At 36.8% G+C, this 24991-nt stretch overlaps 7 protein-coding genes across 7 annotated transcripts; 5 read left to right on the plus strand and 2 right to left on the minus strand.

Moving 5' to 3' along the window:
* Positions 1-11: 11 nt before the first annotated feature.
* LOC109854889 (trifunctional enzyme subunit beta, mitochondrial) lies at positions 12-2747 on the plus strand. The gene is made up of 8 exons (XM_020428478.1): positions 12-137; positions 233-308; positions 714-888; positions 982-1357; positions 1446-1620; positions 1703-1983; positions 2078-2383; positions 2505-2747. The coding sequence occupies exons 1-8, from the start codon at positions 114-116 to the stop codon at positions 2547-2549; spliced, it is 1458 nt and encodes a 485-aa protein (XP_020284067.1). The 5' UTR covers positions 12-113; the 3' UTR covers positions 2550-2747.
* LOC109854926 (exosome complex component RRP41) lies at positions 2556-3927 on the minus strand. Its single transcript, XM_020428569.1, has 3 exons — positions 3639-3927; positions 3196-3489; positions 2556-3117 (listed from the first exon to the last, which is right to left on the minus strand). The coding sequence occupies exons 1-3, from the start codon at positions 3810-3812 to the stop codon at positions 2764-2766; spliced, it is 822 nt and encodes a 273-aa protein (XP_020284158.1). The 5' UTR covers positions 3813-3927; the 3' UTR covers positions 2556-2763.
* Positions 3928-4076: 149 nt separating this feature from the next.
* On the plus strand, positions 4077-5802 carry LOC109854898 (crossover junction endonuclease MUS81). The gene is made up of 5 exons (XM_020428490.1): positions 4077-4685; positions 4771-4984; positions 5085-5297; positions 5375-5488; positions 5551-5802. Exons 1-5 carry the CDS (start codon positions 4180-4182, stop codon positions 5794-5796), a joined length of 1293 nt encoding a protein of 430 aa, XP_020284079.1. The 5' UTR covers positions 4077-4179; the 3' UTR covers positions 5797-5802.
* Positions 5803-7466: 1664 nt separating this feature from the next.
* On the plus strand, positions 7467-9195 carry LOC109855570 (odorant receptor 42a). Its single transcript, XM_020429991.1, has 5 exons — positions 7467-7690; positions 8281-8371; positions 8559-8698; positions 8893-9025; positions 9148-9195. The coding sequence occupies exons 1-5, from the start codon at positions 7467-7469 to the stop codon at positions 9193-9195; spliced, it is 636 nt and encodes a 211-aa protein (XP_020285580.1).
* A 494-nt stretch (positions 9196-9689) lies between these two features.
* LOC109855577 lies at positions 9690-17436 on the minus strand. The gene is made up of 23 exons (XM_020430004.1): positions 17381-17436; positions 17047-17166; positions 16835-16952; positions 16491-16773; positions 16282-16383; positions 16105-16195; positions 15806-15942; positions 15596-15728; positions 14314-14433; positions 14124-14241; positions 13719-14001; positions 13484-13606; positions 13297-13387; positions 12988-13124; positions 12788-12920; positions 11690-11809; positions 11442-11559; positions 11061-11322; positions 10797-11009; positions 10590-10680; positions 10382-10542; positions 10089-10221; positions 9690-9740 (listed from the first exon to the last, which is right to left on the minus strand). The coding sequence occupies exons 1-23, from the start codon at positions 17414-17416 to the stop codon at positions 9690-9692; spliced, it is 3174 nt and encodes a 1057-aa protein (XP_020285593.1). The 5' UTR covers positions 17417-17436.
* A 1971-nt stretch (positions 17437-19407) lies between these two features.
* Positions 19408-21852, plus strand: LOC109855584 (odorant receptor 22c-like). Its single transcript, XM_020430016.1, has 9 exons — positions 19408-19584; positions 19686-19805; positions 19889-20006; positions 20211-20472; positions 20644-20841; positions 20958-21048; positions 21108-21244; positions 21344-21476; positions 21721-21852. The coding sequence occupies exons 1-9, from the start codon at positions 19408-19410 to the stop codon at positions 21769-21771; spliced, it is 1287 nt and encodes a 428-aa protein (XP_020285605.1). The 3' UTR covers positions 21772-21852.
* Positions 21853-22425: 573 nt separating this feature from the next.
* LOC109855589 lies at positions 22426-24897 on the plus strand. Its single transcript, XM_020430030.1, has 8 exons — positions 22426-22569; positions 22782-22901; positions 22993-23110; positions 23233-23494; positions 23948-24038; positions 24114-24250; positions 24624-24756; positions 24836-24897. Exons 1-8 carry the CDS (start codon positions 22426-22428, stop codon positions 24884-24886), a joined length of 1056 nt encoding a protein of 351 aa, XP_020285619.1. The 3' UTR covers positions 24887-24897.
* Positions 24898-24991: the final 94 nt, after the last annotated feature.

The following is a 24991-nucleotide window of genomic DNA, read 5'->3' on the forward strand; positions in this document are numbered from 1 at the left end:
AAGCAGTGTGATTGGTTGATTCGTCAAATAACGAACGATTAATCGCTTCGAGAGGATTCAACAGGTTGAAAACGCTATATAAAAAACCACGTCTGTCTAGTTTTATATGTTTGATGGTGTTGAGTCTAGTAAGACTGGTAAGACTCTAGTTTTATATTAGTTATCTTTCGAGCAACTCTCAGAACTTGCCCGACGCCCGATCTGATACTATTTGTGAACGTTTTGTCAACAGAATTGTCAATTTGTCCTCAAAATGTTGCCTCTTCTAAGGAATAGCCTGACAGTGAGACATGGAGTTTTTAATCACGGTACGCGCAAAAAAATGTATAATATTGTTTTGTATACAATTTGTTGTACAAATAAAAAATGTTACATTTAAATAACAGACGTCAAAGGTTTGTTTTAATCGGTACAAAGTCCACTTGAATAAACAGCGCAATTTATGTCCATTTAAAAAACACTACTGCTCTATTTTTCTCGCAAAATATAAGCTGAATACGTAATTACACTTGTCGTATATTTCATGTAATTTTATAGCATATATCAAAATTCTTTTTTTGTTTTTGCGACAATATAATAGTTTTGCGCAATAATTAGAAAATATCTTCTTTGAGTTGTGTGTGACGTTTGTGCCATCTTGACTCAGCATGTTATTTTATTTATAATTTTTCACCTTTGTACACTATATTTTGACATCTTCGATTTATTTATAGGGGAAACTATTGCTGCCTGTTACTCTGGTGTTTCTGTAAATAAGAATTATACCACAAAAAGCAGCAATGTTCCTAAGAACATTGTATTCGTCGATGGTGTGCGCACTCCATTTTTGCAGTCTGGAACAACCTACAAAAATCTTTTGGCTTATGACCTTGCAAGACAATCTTTGGTGTAAGTTGGAATGTTTCTGTTCCAATATATTTGTAAAAAAGTACACAAAATTTTTATTATTCAAATAAAAAACTGAAAAAAAATCTATTTTAGGAGTTTGCAAAAGAAAGTCGGATTTTCTAAGGACATAATAGATTACATTGTATATGGAACAGTGATGCAGGAAGTACGAACTTCCAATATCGGAAGGGAGGCTGCTCTGGCCGCAGGATATAGCGACCATACTCCTGCTCATACGGTGACAATGGCTTGCATTAGCAGCAATCAGGCTATCACTACCGGCATGGGTCTAATTGCTTGCGGTGTTTATGACGCTATTCTGGCGGGCGGAGTTGAATTCATGTCCGACATTCCGATCCGGCATAGTCGGCGCATGAGATCTTTGATGTTGCAAGCTAATAAGGCAAAAACATTAGGAAACAAGTTGGCTCTCTTGGCTAGCATCAGACCGGGACACCTCGTACCAGATGTGAGTTAATCTTTCTTGAAAAAGAAGAATAAATGAAATAAAATTCTGATCTAACATTTCACAATATAATTTGTGTCTGTACGTGTAGTTACCAGCTGTAGCGGAATTTTCAACTGGCGAAACCATGGGACACAGTGGAGATCGTTTGGCGGCGGCGTTCGGCGTGACGCGCAAGGAACAGGACGATTACGCGTTACGCTCTCACACTTTGGCCGCGCAAGCTCAACAACAAGGAAATCTGTCAGATGTGATGCCTTATAAAGGCACGTTAATCTGTTAATTCGTTGATATTCGATTGACGTGTATCTGTTCATTTTATTCTCATTGCTTTCCATCTATTTATAGTACCGGGCGTCAATCAGGTTGTGAACAAAGACAACGGTATTCGAGTGTCCACGGAGGAGCAATTAGCAAAATTAAAACCCGCGTTTGTTAAGCCTTACGGTACGGTGACCGCGGCTAACGCGTCTTTCTTGACCGACGGCGCGTCTGCAGCGTTGATAATGAGCGAGGAAAAGGCTCTTCAACTTGGCCTGAAACCCAAGGCGTATCTGCGTAATTTCATTTACGTGTCTCAAGATCCGGTCGATCAGCTGCTTCTGGGACCAACGTACGCCATACCGAAGGTATCTGATTTTTTCGTTAGTATGAAGCAAAGTTACACGGGAAGACATTCAACTTACAGAGAAATAAAAACATTTGCGTATAAATGATTGACAGGTTTTGGACAAGGCGAAATTGACTTTGAACGATATAGGAGTATGGGAAGTACACGAGGCTTTTGCTGGACAGATTTGTGCCAATCTGAAAGCCATGGATTCCGATTTGTTCTCGCAAAAGTACTTGAAAAGAAGCTCGAAAGTCGGATTACCAGATCTGAAGAAATGGAACGCCTGGGGTGGATCCTTATCGATTGGCCATCCGTTCGCCGCTACCGGAGTACGATTGGCGACTCATACCGCTAATCGACTTATTAAAGAGGATCAACAATTCGGTCTTATCGCGGCCTGTGCTGCTGGTGGACAGGTAGAAAAAAATGTTATATTAAACGCTGCGAGAGATATAAATTGATTTTGACAGCAAAAATATGAAATATAACTTTCTTTCTTTCTCTTCGCAATTCTATGTTAACATCTTACTTCCACAGGGAGTCGGCATGATCATGGAAAGATATCCCGGCGCCACAGTTTGATTCTCACGTTTAAAACAATGCAATAGAAGAAATTTGTGTATCTGATAAAAATATATTAAGATATTTTTCTACTTGAGAAAAACAAAAAAAAAAAAAAAAGGAACAGGAATTGTTATCAGCTTTTGTAAGAAAGTATTTTATATTGTTTATTATATATTGTATTAAACGATAAAAAACGTTGCAGTACTGTGAAGTGTATATCGCTCTTTTCTTATTACTCGAGTGAATTCTGCAGAAACGAAGGCAGTAGGTTCGCGTTCAAGTGATGTCTCACGCCATTGTCCAGTATAGCCTTTATGTCCTGGCAACCTTGTAACGCACGCTGTTTGAGCGTTTGCAGACGCGACAAATGCAATCGCTGCCCGGCCCCGTGTGCCACCACTATCAGACCGTTTCCGTCCACTTCGACTTCGTTATTTGTTTCTGCTAACGCGACGACGGACAAAGTGACCCCGGGCGAACATTCTTCCACAAAATTCGAATCCACTACACCTGCTGCCAACGTTTTGTCTTCATTCTCCATTGACAATTTATTGATTAGAGATACTGTACAACCTACCGCGTAATTCTGCAAAAATTTGTATGTAAAAATTAGTGGTATTTTATACATATGTGCGTGTGTGTCTAAATCTTTTCTAATAAAAACCTTAATTGGAATTCCAGCGTCTATTAATGCGAGCGTGGCCGCGTTCACAGATGCGCAGTAATCGCTACCGTCAACTTGTAGAATTTCCACAAAGATATCGATCTGAGAACGTGGATACAGTTCCAAGTGTATTATAGCTTCCATCGCGTGGCGTAATTGAGTCGATCTCTCCTGTGATTTCCAGTCTCCTCTAGGCCTTCGCTTGCGCTCGCCGGAGGTAAAACTGAACACGGCCATACTGTACTGGCAATTTATAATGGCCTTTGTACTCGTCCTCGATGCACTGCTTCTCGGCTGCATTGTATATTAGAGAAAGACACATATTGTATTTTACAAATATATCTCACGATACATAAAATAGTTTAAAAAATAAGATGACATATATATAAAACAATTAACGTTTTTAGTAAGAAAAATTAAAGATACATCGAGATAATTCAAACCTGATGAGGGCCGTAAACTGCGGCTAAAACTTTAGTGTTTCCATGCTCGATGTACGCACTGCCGTCGGCTTGTCCGAACACTCCCATTCGCATACGAACTTGTCTCAATTCCAGCGCCCGTCTTCCATCCGTACGCAATCCACCCTGACTGCCTTCTTGATCCGGCTCGATCATATTTTTTCGGTCCAGGTGTCGTTTACAATTTTATAGTAAATTAAGGTTTCTAAACACGTGAGAACTTAACCTTTAAATAGCTTCTATATACACAACAGCTATATAGACTATAGTATTGGAGCAACTCAATGGGCATGTGCGCAGTGCTGCCCATACAGAACAGCTGATCAGGTAATGAAATATCTAGAGGTGACGCGTACAAGCATAGTATTATATATATGCGTACAAGTTGTACGATACTTACACTACCTAGAATTGGCGCGAGAAGCGATGTTAAAGACGACACGAGAGTGCAGAACCTAACCCTAACCTGTCGTTATATTGTTAGTAAACAAATATGAAATGTTCGTGACAGCCGCGCCAAAAAATGAAGAGAGTCAAAGTCGTGCCGGACAGACCGAATCGTTTGTTCGAGACCTGGTTAGAAGAATGGGAAAACGAAGCGGCGCGTCGAAAGTCCGAATTGCGCTATCATTTTGCCAAGGCTCTCAGTTCGCTGAGAAAATATCCGCTGCCGTTGGAATCGGGTAGAGAATGTATAATTCTGCAACACTTCGGTACAAAATTGTGCTCGATGCTGGACAAAAAGTTGGAAGAGTATAAGAAACAATCCTCTAAGGTGGTCGTTACTTCTGGATCCAGCGCTAACGAAGACTATACATCGACTTTGATACAAAAACAGGTGGACGAAAACAGGATTGTTGAAGAGAAAACAACATTAGCCAAGCAAGCAAGAACTGCTAAAAAGAATGCATCTAAACAATTAGTAAACAACACCAATCAAATTGCAACACAGAATGATAGAGTTGAAATTGTGTTAGAACCTGGCACTTTTGATATTATATTACTGGTGGACACTCAGGAAACTTGTGGGTGAATATTTACAAAACACAGCTTAAAGTAAAAATATTTTAACACATATAATAATATATTTTTGATTATTGTAATTTTTTTTTAGTGGGAAAACAAAGCCTCAACATGATAAAACACTTGCAGAATTGGAAAAATTTGATTTGCTATTCGAAGTGCGTCGTTTAAAAGTTGGTGATTTTGGTTGGATCGCCAAATGTAGAAAAACCAGCTACGAACTGGTTCTGCCTTACATAGTGGAAAGAAAACGAATGGACGATTTGAGTGCGAGCATTATAGATGGGAGATTTCACGAACAAAAGGTATATTTTTAAACTATTATTTTTTTTTTTTAAACGCGTGTATTCTTGCTTCTGCATAATTTTTGTAATTATTCGCACATTCTTTATTTCCATCGGTCAGTTTCGTTTGAAGCAATCTGGTATTCAACATCTCATGTATATAGTAGAGAATACGGATAAAAACACTAGATTTTCTATACCACTCTCGTCGTTGTTACAAGCTTCTGTCAATTGTCTGATTCAAGATGGTTTCACCGTAAAGCATACAAAAAGCCACAAAGATTCTATGTTATATCTATCGTATGTAACAAAGACTATAATTAAAAGCTTCAAGGTATGCGAAAAAAGTGTATTATGAAATAAACACACATTTTGAATCTTTTAAAACACATTGCAAGCTTATTATTTTAGAACAAAAGATTAGTCGGATGCAAGAAGGACGAAAATCCTTCTCAAATTATTTCTTTTACCACAATACCTCTCATGGAGTTCAAGGAATTTAACAAGGCGTCTTCCAAACAGAGAGTATGTATTTGAGTTTTTTTTTGTAATGTAACGCGTGTAAAATGTTAATTTTTTTTTTTCAGACATTCAAAGTGAGCGAAATGTTCATTCGTCAATTAGTACAACTGAAAGGCATGTCCGTGGACAAAGCCATGGCGATTGTAGAACGTTATGCCACACCGCGGAATCTGGTTACAGCTTTAAAAAATAATGGCAGGAACGGAGAGCAATTACTGGCCAACATTCAGTTCGGTGATAAGAAGCGACAGCTCGGACCCACTATCAGCAAAACCGTTTATCAGTTTTACACAATGATGAATCTCAGTTAAAATAAAGATATACCGTTATTTACAATTGTTTTATTGATACACACTCATATCCTGCATATTTTTAGTTTAGGATCCCACACACTACTACACATCAAAATTAATACGTTTCTTAATGAAATGAAAAAAAATTAGTAAATAAAGATTGTGTGCGTTAAAACTTTTACGTACTCTCGTGTCTTCAAACGAACTGAACTCACATCAACATGTCTTCACAACGCGTTTTATATCACCTACTCATTTTTTCTGAAATTACTGCTCGTACAGTTGCAACATCACGTGAATAATAGAAGAAAAAAGCAATTTTTTTCCAATAGAAAAAAGAGCGTCCGAAAAATTTACTGAAAATTATTTCAAAGTGAAAATTGCTCTCGCTCTTTGCCTTATTATTTTTCAGAGAAAAAACGCTAAAAAATGATACTTTAATTAAATGATACTTCATTTTTGCGCCCTTCTGTTTATTTTCTCAAGGCTGTAAGCTGTTGGCAAGTAGATCGATGTTCGTAATTCAGTGCATTAGAGCGTCGAGAAGTGCGAAATTGTTGTTGGCGTAAGAGAGCAATTTACTTTTTCCTCCCTCGCTGAAAAAGAAAAAATAAAAAATTTATTTCTGTCGCGTGAGAACGACGATAGCGCAGGGGACAATTATCGTCTCGCGCACGATCATTTCTCTCAGTTCTCGTCGAACCCCCGAAGTAGATGGAGTTCTCTCTGGATCGGTATTACGGACTGAATCGTCGACTGTTGTCCTTAATCGGCGTATGGCCTTATCAGAGCGCGAAAAACGCCTGGATCTGTCGGGGGATCGTGATGTTGATCATAATCTGGTCCACAGTTGCTCAGGTACATTTTAATAAAAAAAAGTTACTGAATGCATGTGGTTTAAAAATGTTTAGATCGGTGTTTGGTGAAAATAGATTTTTCTATAATTTTTGATTTAATTTAATAAATGATTTTTTGTGAAGAATATTTTTCATATAAAAAATTGAAATAAAAAAATCGGCTATTCTTCCAGATTACGAAGATCTTTATGTCAGAGTTAACCATAGAATTTATACTGGACGTCCTGCCTGTTTTCATACCTAATCTTGGTGTGATATTTCAAATAGTGGAACGTACAATACACAAGAATACAGTAAGAGACAGACGATATATACGGTTCTCTTATTTTTGTAATTATTTGAGACGTCAAAAATTGCGATTGATTTGTCTCGCTTGAATTTACAAAAAACAAAAAAAAAATATAATCATTATTTGATTTGTAGATGAAAGAGATGCTCGATCGAATCGGAGCTGATTGGAAACGCAGAAAATCTCAAGACGAAATCAAAATTATGCACGAATACGCCACGAGCGCAAGACTGATTACAAAATGCTTTCTCGGCAAGTGGAGCTTTTCATTTTATTAATTACAGAAATAACATTAGTTTTGATATTTTTTAAGTTTTTTTAAAATATTTTAAAAGTATCTCATTTAAAAAAAAATTGCACAAAGGGTTTATAGAATCAGAGTTGGGTACTCGATCAAATTGTTTAAATTTTATGATTAATATAACACAGTTTTATATATATTTTTATAATTATTTCAATCTTTGTACTTGTTTTAATTTTATGTGACTCCGCGTTTTTCAGGTTACTTGCTAGGAGGTATAAATTTGTACATATTCTATAATATGATCTTCCCGCAAATTCTCGATGTGTTTGTGCCGTTAAACGAGTCACGTAAGAACGAGCATCCGTTTCACGCCGAATTCTTCATAGACAACGAAAAATATTTTTATCTTATTCGACTTCAAATGTACCTTATAATACTGTTGGTACTGGGAGCGGTCCTCGCTCACGCAACCATGTTCGTCGTCTATGCGCAGCACGCTAGCGGAATGTTCATCGTACTCGGGTATTGTTTGAAAAAAACACAAACTATTATATACAATTATTAATGTTACATATTTAATACAATTTGTAATTAGATTTTTTGTTTGGCTTCGAAGAGTTTTTCTTTTCTCAATTTACATCGACATTGTGTCCCGACAATTTTATAATTAGCAAAAATTTATGTTCAGTCACCGCGCGGAGCGATTATTCAGTGCTAAACGAAGACTCAATTTGTTCAAAGAGACCCGGTCCGTCCGTAAAAACAGTAAAGATTACAGAAAGATAATTCTCTTTGTCGAAGAACATCGCAACGTTTTACAGTTAGTAATCTTTTGACAGTGTCATACGCGTAAGTTATGTCTAAAAAACAGAAGCAACTTCACGAAAGAAACCAATTTTTGTCGTGTGTAATTTTACGAAGACAATAACGCACAGTATATATAAATGTTAATAACGACAAAACAAAAGACCGATTGTTTCTGTTTTTTTTTTTTTTAGGTACGTTTTACAACGTATATAAATATGCGGAGCACTGTGCAAGTATTCAATAATTTTTCTTATCAAAATTAAAATTTGCAATATATTATTAACGTGTTTTGTGTGCGATCTAAGGTTTGTGGATATTATTCAGTCGTGCTACGAATTGAATATCTTCGTTGAGTTTTTAAGTCTGATAGCCCTGATAGGCATAACGATGGTTCAAGTGAGTGTTGAAATCATTGAAAAAAACTTAACTTTGATATGATGTATTTTATTTACTCGTGCCAAAAGTGAATATTTACGAATAAACATATCAATACATGTATAAACCTCACGTGTGTCGCAACAATAAGTGAAATTAAAAAGCATTCTCACCAGCGCTTGATCGCGTATGTACATTTATTGTTTAGACAGTTAAGTTCTCCGGATTGTCGGACGAACGGTCGCTTAGATCCATAGCTTTCGTCGGTGGACAGTCAATTTATCTGTTCATATGTAGCTACGCGGGTCAACAGATTATCGACACGAGCACACAGTTGTTCATGAAAACGTAAGTACGCGCGCAACGATTAATCGATTTACGCATCGATTAATCGCGCGCATCTTGTTCTTCGTGCAACGCGCGAAGTCACATCAAGATCATCAAGTCACATCAAGTCACGGCTAAGTAAAACTTTATAAAAAAAAATATAAGGTGTAATTGTTGGAGAACTCGATCGCATTTTTGACGTCGTGAATTTCTAGATATTCCGGTAAGTGGCACAATATGTCTCTGTGGAAGCAAAAGATGATGTTGTTCGTTATGATGAGATGCATGCAAACGATCTCCATTAGGCCGTACAATCACTACGTTGTGAGTCTAGAAAGTTTTTCGACGGTAAGCGTGAAAGTGACACGCGTGACGTGTCGACGTTAAATTTTAAGAATGACGAGACTTTTCTCTTTACCCGCGACATATTGTACAATATGTGTATATCGATGTGCAATTTTTCTTTCAAGATATTACAATCAGCTATATCGGTCTGTATGTTGCTGAGACGTTTGTGAAGACGTACTTTATATTGATATTATACGCAATAAAATAGTTTCAAAGAACTGTAGTGCTTTTGTATGTCGATTCGAGTTTTTGCATAAAATTACACGGCACTATACGTATATTTTTCTTTGTCGTATTGCTTTCTGGAATCCTAGCGATTTATTTCATTTTTTTAGACATACTTGTAACAGCAGCGACTATACTCATATGAAGAAAATTAATATTTTGTTCGCTCGAATGATCGAGTCTCTCGTGCGATCGTCAGAAATCAGAAGAAGAAAACTGTGGCACAATGTCTGTCACAAATTGCAATTTTTCGTTGAGAAAAAGTAAACGCGCGACAGAAATGTGACGTGATGTTGAAGCAAGCGATCACTAAACAATTACTTGCCGCAAAATATTATATTCACACATTACATATTATGTATAAATACATTGTGTAAATGTATGATTTTCTTAAAACAATTTGTTAACGAAATATACTTGCACAATCGCGACGAAGCTATCAGTGGAAGGAGCGCAACATTGTAAAGTAAGACATCGATGTCTTGAGAACCTTCGAATAATAAAATCATTGTTATATAAAGCGCATCTTAAGTAGATCACGCGAAAAAAAAATAAATATAGAGTATCTGAAGAATTTTCACACACAGTGGTGAAAGATTCGTATACGAATCTTAATAATTTTAATGAATATTATAATACTCATTAAATTATTCATTAATTAATACAAGCCGTCACTTTCCACGCTCTCATTGGCTCGCGTTAATTAATTAATACAACTCAATAAAAAGTGCGAACTTCGCAAAATGATCCTTCTGGTCAGATTGATCCAATCTATCGTCACTTCGGCGCTGTGTCAAGATTTTTCAGACACTCTAGTCATTAATTATAATTGCTTTACCACGCCGAAAGATTCGATGGACAGTGTCATCACTTTGCCGGCCGTTATCCTGCACGGCGACGCGGTTCTGCTCATGATCAGAAGCAGGAGCTTCCTACATCTACTCGATGTGTGATACCAATTTGCTCTGCAACTGTGAGTCAAAACAACGATAATAACACAAAATGATAAATGAAAAGTGTATTCATACATTTGTTCGCAGATATTCCGTCAGGTATAAACAAAATTAATAAACAACAGCGTTCTAAGCAAAATCGAGCTCTTAAATAGGAAGAAGAGTTTTCTTGTCTTACATCGACTCGTACGGAACGGTGCTGTAATCCAACAAGAATTGCGCCTGCCAGAAGTGCAGAAAAAGATGGGTGAGTTGAGCAACGTAGATAGCGATGGGCGCTACTATATCTTTCTTGGTGCTGCTGTTCAAATTTATCAACACCTTCAACACGCACGTTTTCTGAGATTAATCACAATCATTAATTTAAAATTAAAGAAATGACATACCTGAATGCCGCATATACTACCGCCGACCATGTTTATGCTAATGCTGACGAGAAATATAGTTGTGAACGTGGATTCGATCAGCTCCGCGAATCTAAAAATCCCGAACGTGAAAATTTGGAGGAAAAAAAATACATATAAATAAAATAACGCGCGACATGTCACGCTATCAACACGCACTCTATTACATGCAGATGTTTACGCAGACACTCGAGAGCTTTGTTGTAACTGTGGTCCTTCGCTTTGTCGGGCGTCAGATCAAAACTGGCGTCGTTGTATTCGCCAATATGTTCCAGCGAGTGTCTAAAAGCCGCTAAAATAATAAACGTTCTTGGCAAATTCATTTCCAGATTACGAAATAACGTAACGATCTCTTCCGAGATTGAGATTTCGCGATTCAATGAGGCGATAATACACACGTCTCTGTGATATTTCAGTTTGTTTGAATAAATCACATTTCGGGTATCCTCTTACCCAACGACCGAAAACATCCCGCAGGCGTGCTGGACCAGGGAAATATACAAGGTGTCGGTCGCCACTGTGGCGGTCACATGAGAAAACACGGTCAAGTAACCGTGAATCAGTATCGGATAAAAATACCGATCGATCGTGTGGCCATATTCCACACGAAAAGGCAGCTTTGTCACCGCCAGGCCGGTCGAGTTGGAAGTATCCTCGATCATTATCAGCACGATCGACTTGAGCATATACAGGAATCCTGTTAGCTGCATGAAAGCTAGAAATCGGTTACGCGCGTTACACGGAGTTTCGCCGGAAAAATTTTTGCTCGATTCAATCGATTTTTAACTCATTTTTTTCTGCGTCAAATGTTTTTTTTTTTTTTGTTTGACGCACCTGCGTAAAATATCGTCACGTACTGTCCGTACACGGCGTGTCGATGTAGAATGGCTCTCTCGCTATCGGTGCTCAGTGACAGCCAATCGTCTTCTATTGTTTTAAAACAGTTCATTATCTGCAAATACATATAAAATACAATACAAACGTATTTACAAAGCTTCTGCGTGTGTCAACAATTATTTTTTCTTCCTCTTGTACGTGGCGTCAATCGCTTCATTAAATTCGCGAGTAATCAATATACCTACTTTCTCGCTGTTCTTCATTAAACTGCCTAATTTGAAGCTGAACAATATTGTGATTAATATTGTTGGAATACACTCGAACAAATCGTCGAGATCCATCAGGGCAATATGCACGTACAGCAGCTACGTGTTAAAATCAATATCACACATTAATTACAAAACAGCAATGAGACACAAACATAATCTAAAAAATGGAACATTAATTAAAAATAAAGCAAAACAAAACGTTTATCTCTCTCTAGCGTTTTTTTTTTCTCGCGCCTTCGTGAACGTGTTCGATTGTTAATACCTGTGGAATGAGGATAATCGAACACACGGTGAACGTCGGCACAAAGTGCAGACATCTATCGCGGATCGCGCGGTACGGCCACAATCCTGCCAGAGTCATGTAGAACCTGGGGATCATGTAATACCGACTTCGTCGAATGTCCGTTCGCTCGAGCATTTTCAGAAAACTGAACACCAAGAGTGCGAACTATCGACGATTGTTTCAGTAAGTGCTCGCTACACCAAGCGCGAGCATATAGAACGTCATTAGCGATTCCGTATGTGTCGCGGGAGTAAATTGGTCATCATCACACGACCAATTACGCCATCGCGGTATAACGGCCAATTATTTACGCGCACTGGCGACCCTTTTCATCATTTCTTCTCGTCGCGTTTCTCGCAAGGGAAAACAGCGACAATGTATTCCGTCGCGAAGAAAGACACGTTCAGTGCGTGCGGGGCGGTGGACACGTTGAAAACACAAGTGTTTGCCATGTGCGTGTGAAATGATATTGAAATTATCGAGAAAAGAAGGAATAGATTATTAGCAAAGGTATTGCGAAATAAATTGTAATCCACACCTTTGCTACGATTTTACAATTCTTATGTTTATTTCTTCTGTTTAGAGCAGCAAGTAATGATGTAAAAATGTATCAATGTAAATATATAAATGTAAAATGTGCCGGAATAAGTCTGTTTGTTCCCAGAAAGTTTTACTGCACAGACAGCAGCAGAGTAAAGTATGATGACGATGTGCGCATCACCTTAAACAAAATGTTTCTCATCCCTAGTAACGTAATCAACATTTTGCGTAAAGTTGTCGCATGTACTTACCGTGTTGAAGGTAACGTATGACAGCACGATTAATTTGCCGGCGGTTAGCATCACGGGCTGCTTACTTTTCATTATGATCATCACAAGAAGCTTTTTTGTCGTTACTGACATGTTGTACCACTCAGCGTTATATCTGCGAATTTTGTGATTGAACAAAAAATAATTTCGCACGACTCTCTCGGCGTTACAATAAAACTTACGCGGCGTCGAACACTTTTTCGCTCGAGTCTATGACTTTCTGGCCGAGCCAGTTTTCAACAAATATATTGATTAAGAGTCCATCCAGATAAATGCTGTATTTCAGAAGGTGATTGACTTGTTCCATATTCGTGATTGCCTATAGAAATTATCACGATGTACAGGCAAACAATGCAGAGTAGTTTTTATTTTCGTTTCAAGTAGAAAATTGAAAAGTATAAAAAATAATTCAATTGTACACCCGAGAAGTGTCGCACAGAGCCATCGTAATAATTTTCATCGTACATAATATTTATCACACTAAGACATACCTGATATCCTAAAACACTTATAGCAAATACGGCAGATGCTATGTGATAGAAGAGCGGAGAACTATATACCGCGTTCACCAGGTCAACAAATCTAATGTAACACATTCACAAATAAACAAGATTTTTTTATCAGCTTTCCTCATAAAGATAATTAAGTATCGCAGATATATATTACATATATACTCACTGCATTGCTTCTGCGTGTCTCCGAACACTATAAGCGATATTTGAATACGATTTATTTCTTGTGAACTTTGTTGCTGAACTGTTTCTAATCATTTCGAACTCAAACGCGTATTCAAGCCGGTATCTTAAAGACAAAAAATATGCAACATTTAAAAATCGATAATTTTCCAACACATTCGAGTCAAATTGGTGACATTCATGGTTAAGCGTTTTTTCATATGAAATTTGCCACTCACCTCAGAGCCGCGAATAATCCGCAACAATGGTGAATCAGTGTTATGTACAAAACATCAAATACACCTATGAAGAACGCATAAATCGCAGAAGTTGTGGTTGTATGTATGTATACGGGAACGTAATATGTGTCCATGTCGATATCGTGACTGACACGAAAAGGCAATCCTATTTGGGCACCTTTTCCCGATGACAATGTTGTTCCGTTCTTATTAGATTTCATGTAAATGATCCTCGATAATAATGTTATCAAATTGAAAACAATGATGTGGAAAAATACGTAACCTAATTTACACAAAAAATGTATTTGTGCGCTTAAAACAATTTTAAAACCTCTTAAAATGTAACGGGGGAATAAATAAAAACTGACAACTTTTTGAATTATTTTTACACTCAAGCTGTTTTACCTGTGTAAGCGTAACTCAAATTTCGCCCGTACAACGCGTACGAATTTTGTATCTTAGTTTCCTCGCTCGACTTTTCCGAGAGACGGTATTCTCGCATTTTTATCAGAAGTAGTTTTATCTGTAACCCGAAGAAAAAAATTTTACAGTACTGGTTACGTAGTCGCGTGATGTCGCTGTGTTATATACTCGCCTTTGGCAACGTACGTATCGTGAGTATCATTTTAACCGAGGACAATACAGTAAGTAACAGCATCGGCATGCCATCGACCAGTTCGAAGGTGTCGTGCCAGACATCTATCATTCCTAATATCTACAGTTTCGTCAATTAACTTTGTTGTAATTAATTACCCACTTACATATTATATTATATTACAAAACATACGCGTGTACACAGCGATAAATAATTTTAATTGCTAATAATTTTAATTACTTGTCGCGTACGCGTATGTTTGTAATTTTTTAAAACGTCGTTGATTGCGTTACAATTTCGTCAAACGCGCGTAACTGTTACGATAATACCGTCGCGTATCGATCGATTATTTTCCTGCCGCGACAATGACACACAATTGCACACAACAAAACATCTATGCGCAATATTTTACGAAGAACACAGAAGCTTTGCCTTTTACCTGAATCGTTGCTCCGGATCCCAACACCACTAGCAGTACAAGATATATAACAAAGCGTCGACCGGTCGTATGAAAAGGCCACAGACCGCTAACGCTTAATAATGTACGAACAATTTTGTAATCCGGCGAGTTCTGAAAAAACTGATCGACATTATTCATCTCGCCCTCCTTAACGCGAAATATAGTCGCCGTGAAATATAGATTAGTGTTATTCGCTGTGCGTCTTGCCCCAAAGAGATGCGGTTTTGTCGAACGCGATCGTGGAACGAAATCAAGAGATCGATTGAAACTTACGCATATCTTTCTCTCTACTGTTCTCTGACTCTGCTCTTCGTTTCCGCTTTCGCAACATCTTATTACAATGTGACAGTGCAATTGCACATGGCGAATATAGTGTGTCAAAATGTCGAGTGTACACGTATATAATTATCTATTGACGACTCCTGTTTCATTTACGTCGCACATCTTCTACATATTTTACAGCAGTCCCGTTTAGCGGATCGACGTAATGTTCGTTTCACGAACCGCTATTATAACAAGATAATTTTGAAAACAGTGAAAGAGAGGAAGAGAAGGGAAAATAGAATTTAGCAAAAAATACTGTAAAATATAAGTTGTAATCACATATGTGTGAATATAATTTTTCTAAGACGCACACACTAATGACGTAAAACTAATACAAATATATGAAGTGCAAATGTGTCTTAAAAGTATTTATTGCATGGATCGTAACAGCATAAAGTACGACGATGATGTGCGTATCACCTTCAACAAAAAATTTCATTACGTAAGAAAAATTTGCATTTTCGTAAAATTATTAGTGACATTGTTTTTTTTTTTTACCGTGTTAAAAGTGATGTACGACAATACGATCAATTTGCTGGCGTTCAGTATCAGCGGCTGTTTACTTTTCATTATGACCATTACAAGAAGTTTTCTCGCTGGCACTGACATACTGTGCCATTCTGCGCTACATCTAAGAATGTCGTATAATTTTAGATATGCGTGTAACAATTTTATTTACACGCCTTTATTGCTATGTAACAAACTTACGCGGCGTCGAACACTTTTTCGCTGGAATCTATAATTTTCTGACCGATCCAGTTCTCAAAGAATATGTTGATTGTAAGTCCGTTCAGATACATGCCATGCTTCAAAAGACGATTGATATCGCTTGTGTTCGTTACCACCTGTGGAAATTACTGAAGTATGTAAGTAACGACGTCGTGGTTTTCTTTGAGCGATCAGTGTTTAATTGAAAAACCATTACAGCTTTTTAATATTATTATTATATACACCTAAGTGTCCCAAATAATATTCACGTAAACACACATAGTGATCGCAACACTCACCTGATATCCTAAAACGCTTAAAACAATTATGGTCGCTCCTATGTGACAGAAAAGTGGTAAACTATGTACTTCGTTCACTATGGCCACAAACCTGACATATACACATTTATATTGTATTAATTAATTTTTTTCACACAAGTTACAATAATAATTCTCTCGGTGCAAAAATACACTCACTCCTCCGCTTCCGTGTGTCTTCGAATGCTATAGACGATATTTGAGTAACATTTATTTTTTGTCGTTATATCATCAGCTTCTAACGCATATTGTAGTCGGTATCTTAAATATCCAAAGATTTACAAGTTGGTATAGAAATATTTTCTACATTGGTAAATAAACTTTTAAGCACGCGTATTTATTTTTTTTTATAATTTACCAACATTCACCTCAAAGCTCCGAAAAACCCGCAGCAGTGATGAGTCAGCGTCATAAATAAAACATCGAATACAACAATCAAAGACATGTACAACACACAGCACGTAGTCGTGTGTATGTATATTGGAACATAATATTTGTCTAAATCGACCAAATAATTGACGCGGTAAGCTAATCCCAATTGAGCGCCTTGCACGTCGTTCGACAATGTAACGTTCGTATCAGACTCCACGTGAACAAATCTCGACAATAATGTCGCAACATTGAAGACTACGACGTGACTGAACACTAAGCCTGATTTACGCAAAAAATTAAAACTTGGAATTAATTTTGCTTGAAATTTAATTAAGCTCACCTGTGTAAGCGTAGCACAAATTTCTTCCGTACAACGCGTGCGAGTTTTGTATCTCGGTTTCCTCAGTCGACTTTTGGGAGAGACAGTATTCTTGCATTTTTATCAGCAACAGTTTTATCTGGAAAAACTCGAAAAATCACGATAAAAATCAAATGCAGCAACAAATTCATGTATTAACGCGCGTAATGTCGACCTTTTATCATTGTGCGCACCTTCGGCAACGTACATATCGCAAAAATCAGTTTGATTGTAGACACTATAGCGAGTAACAACAGCGGCATTGCGTCGACCAGTTCGAAAGTGTTATTCCAAATGTCTCTTACGCCTAATATCTATGTTTTTAATTGTTTATTTAAAAGAATTGTGGATTACATTGATTGTGTCAGGCGCGCGTAAATGCTGCGACAGCATTTGCATGTAATTGCAATTTATTGAAGTCGGTTAACTTCTCGTTAGTGATAAAATCGCAAAAAGCCATAAAAAGTATCTACAATATTTTTTGAGATACTCTCCCTAGTCTGAAAAACACGAATTTTCTCTATGTACCTGAAACGTCATTCCCGATCCCAGTATCACTAGCATTGTGAGATATATCACGTAGCGTCGGCTTGCTGTGTGAAAAGGCCATAAACCGCAGCTACTTAAAAATATTCGAACGTATCTGTAATGCGGCGAGCTCTGGTAAAACTGATCAACGTAATTCATTTTTTTTCTCTCTGTCAAACTGTGTTTTTGTTTTTTGTTCTATTATTATTGTCAGGAACGTGAAACGTGTAATCGCTGTTGCAACATATAGATTGATACTGTTTGCCGTAAGTGCGTCCAAAATGTATGCGTGTCACGGGATCGATCGCACTTACTGTCTAACGTTTCCCGCGACTCTGCTTTTTGTTTCCGCTTTCATACCTCTTATTACAACATATCACGTTGCAATTGTCTTAAATATAGTGGTTTGTTCTATCGTACACGTGTGTGTACGCATATAACTACTGCATTATTATCTATTACAACGATGCCGATCTATATTGTTACAACGCAACTCTATGCGCAGTTGGTCTACTTGCGGCTTAGATGACGTTTAGAATGTTTACATCTCTCCTTGTATTTTGAGTTTGTTACTCACTTTATAAATACAAAGTGTCAAGAGAATTTTGACAATTTCGAAGTGCAAAGATAAATCAGATCTATCTGAATCGACATCATTTATCATTTTGCAAAATTTCCAATATTTACTGAGTTATTAATTTATTAATGTAAGTCAATGAGAAGCGATGATTCGCGCTCTGTAGGCATGTATAATTTTCAGTTGTACCGTTGTGAAAATCAGCTGATCGCAAGAACCTGTGTCACGCCTCTCGCTTGTTTGCTCCACTTCTCGTTGCTGGGATATTGCAGGTAAGTCATTTTTCTTTACAACTAAAAATTGTACACGTTTGCAGAGTCCGGACCACGCGCGCTCATTGGTTTACATTACTTAATTAATTACTCAGTAAATTTTTTAAAATGGCACGTGATTTTTTGGCTCAGCTGTATCAAAATTTTTCAGACACTTTGTAATAAAAATAAAGTAAATAGAAAAATTGATATCGCAATTGCATATAATTAAAGAGAACATTTTTCAGGTGCGGGTCACAATAGATTTTCTGTTTTCAAAAGGAGCAGAAAACTATTACAGCAGCAAACTATCTCTATTCATGTATGTTAACCATCGGTAAAATATACATAGTAAGTTCTAACATAGCATGTAATCAACAAAAATACATTATATTTACACATAATGTGCTTATTAACTAACTGGTGTTTTGTTTAAGAATATAGATTACTGTGTACTCGATTTCGTGTGATGTTCTCTGAAATAATATAACCGTAGGTTTTCTGTAATATTGTAAAAGAAATTGTTAAGATTAACACTTATACATATCTTATTTTTTAAGATTATATACATGTAATTTTCTTATTTATACATATATACACACATGTATGTATAAATACGTGCATATACAGCGTATTCCAAATAAATATAATATAAAGTATAATATTGTAAATATATATAATAAATTATATGTGTGTATATAATATATATTATTTAATGTTATATATAATATAAATTACGTATACGACTTATATATAATATAAGTTACGTTACTTTATAGTCACATTTTTAATTTTCTCCACGTATACGACGAACTGTCAAAATTGCTTCTCTGTTATTATTTTCTCTCTCTCTCTCTCTCTATTATTATTATTTTTATAATTATGAAGTTTTTTAAACGAATTTAATATATTACATAATTTTGTGTAGCAGTGCATTTAAAACAGTAAGTTTTAGTTTAGCTTACAACCTTAGCTCAATTCCTGCTCGATTAATCGAACATCTGTTGTTAACTACAATGTAGAGGCGACGTGTTACACATCGATCATCCAAATGTACACCTTTCACGCGGATCGCGTTTGACAATCCGAAATTATCCGAACTGACAATCCGATATTACTATAACAACAGTATAGTGCTCGCTATCTAAGTCAAGTTTACTCCGCCGTTGCTCTGTTCAATGACAGAAAGTTGATTTGTAATGTTGCATTCGCACAAAACCAGCGTACGCGCTATGAACGCACAGATGGAAGAATACTATTCAACTAACAAATTCTTTTTGTCACAAGTCGGTAGTTGGCCGTATCAGCGTAAAACGTTGAGAGTGCTGCTACCGTCTCTTTTGGTAACAATACAAATCTCTGTCGTCGTGACTGAGGTAACGGTGTCAATAATATCTTTTTTCTTCGACGGAAACTTGAAATTTTACATATTTGTAAATTTAATTTCTCGTCGATCAATATTGTTGTCTGTTCATAGATTCTTCTATTGCATGACACTTGGGGTAACATAGACATAGCTGTCGAGAGTCTGATTACCACTATCCCAGTAGTTGGTTCCAGCGCGAAGTTAATAAATATTGTAGTGAATAATGACAAAGTAAGTCTTTTACGTCTCAGTGCTTTTTATTGATGCCAAATACTGCGTGTGCTACTACAAAAACGTTTTATATTCTTCGTCAGTTTCAACAATTGCTGCAACTCATGAACGATCATTGGGAATTTTTCAACAGCAAATCCGAACGTCAGGTTTTAAAATACTACGCAAGCATTAGTCGAAAACTGACGAAGTATTACGCAGGTATACGATCAATTGTTAGCACGAAAAAAAATGAGACAAAGTGACATGATCGCGATGTACAATGTAGATTGTGTTTCGTGTAACTAAGAAAACAATTTCTGTCGAAACATTTGTTTTAACTAAACTTCTTTCTCTTGACAAAAAAATGCGATAGATCAGATGTACAACAAATACATACGTAATGAGTGATTTTCCTTCGTACAGCATATTGTTACACAATATTGGTGCTGTATCTGCTGATTCCGTTGATACCGAGAATCTTAGACGTTGTCGTGCCGTTGAACGAATCGCGACCGTTGAAGTACGTGTTCCCGGCTGAGTACAGAGTGGACAAGGAAAAATATTACTATCCGATCTTGGTGCACGCCTACATGGCGAGCACAGTCACCATTGTGAGCGTGCTGAGTGTCGATACCATGTACATAGTATGTGTGTTGCATGCGTGCAGTTTGTTTACGGCTATTGGGTAAGTATTTATTAATGTTATACGACCCACAACAAATGTATAAAAGTGACAAGTAATTTTTTTTATAAATTCATAAATACGTTTAATCTGATATTAATTGAAGTTGAAGTAACATAAAGTGTGTCAAAAAACATGAAGCTCTAACGTTTCAACTTGTTTTATTTCTAAAAGTCACCAACTTGAAAGTATCGGTCAACGAGCTACTGCTGAAATCAATAATAATAATAATAACAACAACAACAACAAAACATCGTGCACAAGATCGTGTTATTATCTACTTGTAGAGGAACACGATTCCGTCGACGATGCCAATTGTCACGATTACCGTGAAATGATGACATGCTTGAAGAAACATCAAATCGCATTAGAGTTCGTATTGCGTGATATTTTATTGACGTTAATCTTACCAATTTAAACAAGAATTGTTTTACAAAAATTTTCAATATTTTTCCCGGTTTTTTACAATTTCTTCGTTATATTTACAGATATGTTCAGATATTGGACACCACGTTCACTTACGCGTCGTTTGTCCTGTTGATTTTAAACGTGATGATCATGAGCGTGATCGGACTGCAGGTAAATTCGTATTGTGTGCGTTCACGTAAAGCTGTCATTTTAGAAATCGAACGTTGCAGCTCCTCAACAAATTGGACCATACCGAGGAGGTGATAAGATACGTTTGCGTAACCGTGGGCGCGATCACTCATCTCGTGTGCATGTGTTTCCCAGGACAGCTGCTGATAGATCACAGCACGGAGGTGTTCGACAAGACGTGAGAGATATTTTATTTCTTTCATTTTATTTTTTATGATTGAACTTACCTAAATTTGCTGTATTTCGAATTTACACAAGCTCGATGTCAACCTTTTAGATACGGTTCGCGGTGGTACACGTTCTCCACAAAAAGCAAAAATTTATTGAGAATTCTGCTCTACAGAAGTTTCGTGCCGTGCACGCTCTCGGCTGGAAAGATGTTCGTCATGTCACTGACAATGTGCAGCACGGTACGTCTTAGCTCACACACACGGAAAACAAAGTTTTGCCATTCTATATGATTGGTAAGAAAAATTTGTCAAGCTTACTAAACTTTTTGTTTCGCTAACGAGATGTTTTGTTGGCAAAGCAACAAATTTAATAAAGCGTAAAATTTTCTTGCTATTCCAGCAAAACTGTTTTTATGTGTATATACGCGAAAATATTTACCTGATGTACTTATGCGACAATTTACTTGTTCCATTCGGTTTTAAGGTGATGCATACAGCCATGTCGTACTTCACCACCTTTTTATCTGTGAAATAAAACTGCCACGTGCCCTTTTCTCGTTGTCGTTCAGCGAAAAATTTTTAGCTTTCATTGTGCTCGTGAAACACAAGACTTTTTTACAGACATCACAGTGAAACGACGTGTATTTCACGTAAAATTGTAATTACATATAAACATATATTTCGATTTTTTCTATTTATTTATAATGTCCTGCAATAAAAAAAGAAAAAGTTAAAATCTTGCATTTTTATCTCACTTTTTTTCTAAGTATCCATTTGTACAATCGAACCACTTAAATTATTTTACTAATAATTATTAAAACACAAAAAATAACTCTTTAAGCAATCCAGGTTTGCTTAAACAAAACGTTCGCGTGCATCGCAGCGGGAAAGCTTGTAATTTCAGCGCATTCGTGCACGAAAACTCCCTTTTTTACGCGTAACTGAAGATACATAACAACCAGTTACTACAATGACATATTTTTTTTATCGATCGGATAAACGCCTATCCTTCACAACTCGTGAAAGGCATTTGACAATCCGGAATTATTGTAACTACATTGTTCTATATTATTGTTTCTATTGTTGCGACTCTACATTTGCTTCGTGTGTCATTCTTTTTTTTTCTGTCTCTACAACCGTATATTTAATGAGGAACGACCGATTCGCGCGTACAAAATTGCATACGACAATGAACGCGGACATGGAAGAGTACTATGCCACCAATAAATTCTTTTTGTCGCAAATCGGTGGGTGGCCGTATCAGAGTCGAGCGCTTAGAGTGCTTCTACCGTGTCTACTAACGGCAGTACAATATTCTGTGGTAGCGACTGAGGTAACGTAGTGCAAGTGTATAGACGCATCGGTGACAGATTGAGAGAAATATTGTTGTAATATTATTGAAGAGTCGCTTTATCTCGTGGTAAAATATCAATGTTACGTTCGTAGTTTTTATCAAATATATCGACTGTCATGTATACTCGATACTGTTTTGCAACATCTTGCTGTTATGTCAGTTATTTTTCTGTGTATTGTTATTAATTATAGCTGCTTCTGTTACACGACACGTGGGGCGATGTAGATATAGCCGTCGAAGGTATGATCACCATTATCCCCATTGTTGGTTCCAACGCGAAGTTAATTAATATTGTCATAAATAACGACAAAGTGAGTTTTGAAAGTACAAAGAATTTTCGAAAAGCACAAAGTGACAGTTAAATATTTGTTATAAATCAATTTCTTACGCGTCGATAATTAGTTTCGACATTTGCTGCAACTTATGAACGATCACTGGAGACTTTTCAACGGTAAATCCGAACGTCATGTTCTGAGACATTATGCCGATATCGGTCGAAAGGTGACGAAATATTATGCAGGTACATGTGTAATTAAATGTAATACGTAAGTATATATAACAATAAAAACGTTCTGGAAAACGTTGAAATAAAATTATTCTAAGACAACCATTCTCTCACATAGAACTCACAACTTTTTGCAGCATATTGTTACACAATTCTGCTGCTGTATCTGTTGATTCCTTTAATACCGAGAATCTTGGACGTCGCAAAACCGTTGAACGAGTCGCGACCGTTGAAAATGATTTATCAGGCCGAATATAGAATCGACAAAGAAAAATATTATTATCCGATATTACTTCACGCCTACCTTTCGAGCATGATCACCGTTGGAATTGTATTAACCATCGATACTACGTACATAATTTGTGTGTTACACGCGTGTAGTTTATTTACAGCCATCAGGTGAGTGTAAAAGGATTTTTGGTGTACCAGAAAACAAAAATTTTTTCAAAATTTTTGAAACTTTTTTTATGGTCGATGTAACTTTCGATGAAACGCACACAGACAAAAGGATGTTTCAATTTTGATTTTCTTATTAAAAAAAAACGCAAATGCTAGACTTGTTTTGAAATTTTTTTACATCTTTTCGCATACGTATGTACTTTTAAAAGCCACCGTCTTAAAAATATCACCGGCGGATGTGACGTTAAAGCTTGTGATGAGAAAACACGCACAAGTGCTCATTATCATCTATTCGTGGAGAAACATAATTTTACCACTAACGATTACGACGAATTGACGACATGCTTGAGAAAACATCAACTCGCACTCGAGTTTGTATTGTTCCAAATTTTCTATGTCAAAAAATTTATTGCAATGTTACGTTATTAAATTGTTATATTTGTTATGTCTTAGACACGTCCAGATGCTGGACTCCACATTCACGTACGCGACGTTCGTGCTACTGACACTGAATGTACTTATCATGAGCGTGATTGGATTGCAGGTGAGATAATTTACATGCGCGTAAAGAACTACTTTATATCTGAAGATCTCTCACATCTACGTGTGAATGTTGCAGCTTATCAACAAATTGGGACATACCGAAGAAGTAATAAGATACATTTGCGTAACTGTGGGTGTGATCACTCATCTCATATGTATGTGTTTTCCCGGACAGTTGCTGATAAATCGAAGCGCAGAAATATTCGACATGGCGTAAGGATTGATAAAATAATGTTAATTCTGTAAATGCAAAAATTTTTTCGAAAATATTTAACGTATTTCGGATAAGTGCATTACCAAAAAACGAATCGCGCCGCGTAAAGGGCAGAACAATTTTTCTCTCTACATGCCGTCCTCTTTCGAGCGTCAGCTGATCGGCGCGTAAAAAAGAGAACCACTCTTCTAACGCGGCACAATTTTATTTCTCCGAGAGAATTTCAGTCAGTGTGTCATTCAAGTTTCGAACGGCAATGTCTTGTTTTACTTTTCTGCATTCACTTACGCCACGTTCGCCGCAATATGAGTATCTCACACGTGTCACACATTGACGACAGTCATAGGACGCGATTTTTGTTCTCTCGCATAGATACTGTTCACAGTGGTACACATTTTCTACCAGAAGCCGAACACTGCTGAAAATACTGCTTCACAGAAGTTTCTTTCCGTGCACACTCTCGGCTGGAAGAATGTTCGTCATGTCGCTGACTATGTGCAGTTCGGTACGTTTCGATACAATGATTGCATAATAAACAATAGTGTGAAATGTCTGAAAAATACGTCGCGTTATGTGTTTTTAAGGTAATGCAAACTGCTACGTCGTATTTTACTACTTTGCTATCGGTGAAATAAACGAGGACGAAGATGATGTATTTGTATAATATACAAATGCAACTCAATTTCACACAGCATGTCGCTGATCATTTAGTGAAGTCCTTAGCTTTCATTTCGCTCGTA

This window comes from Pseudomyrmex gracilis, unplaced genomic scaffold, assembly GCF_002006095.1.
Source record: "Pseudomyrmex gracilis isolate BER0280 unplaced genomic scaffold, ASM200609v1 scaffold_3, whole genome shotgun sequence".
Classification (NCBI taxonomy): Eukaryota; Metazoa; Arthropoda; class Insecta; order Hymenoptera; family Formicidae; genus Pseudomyrmex; species Pseudomyrmex gracilis.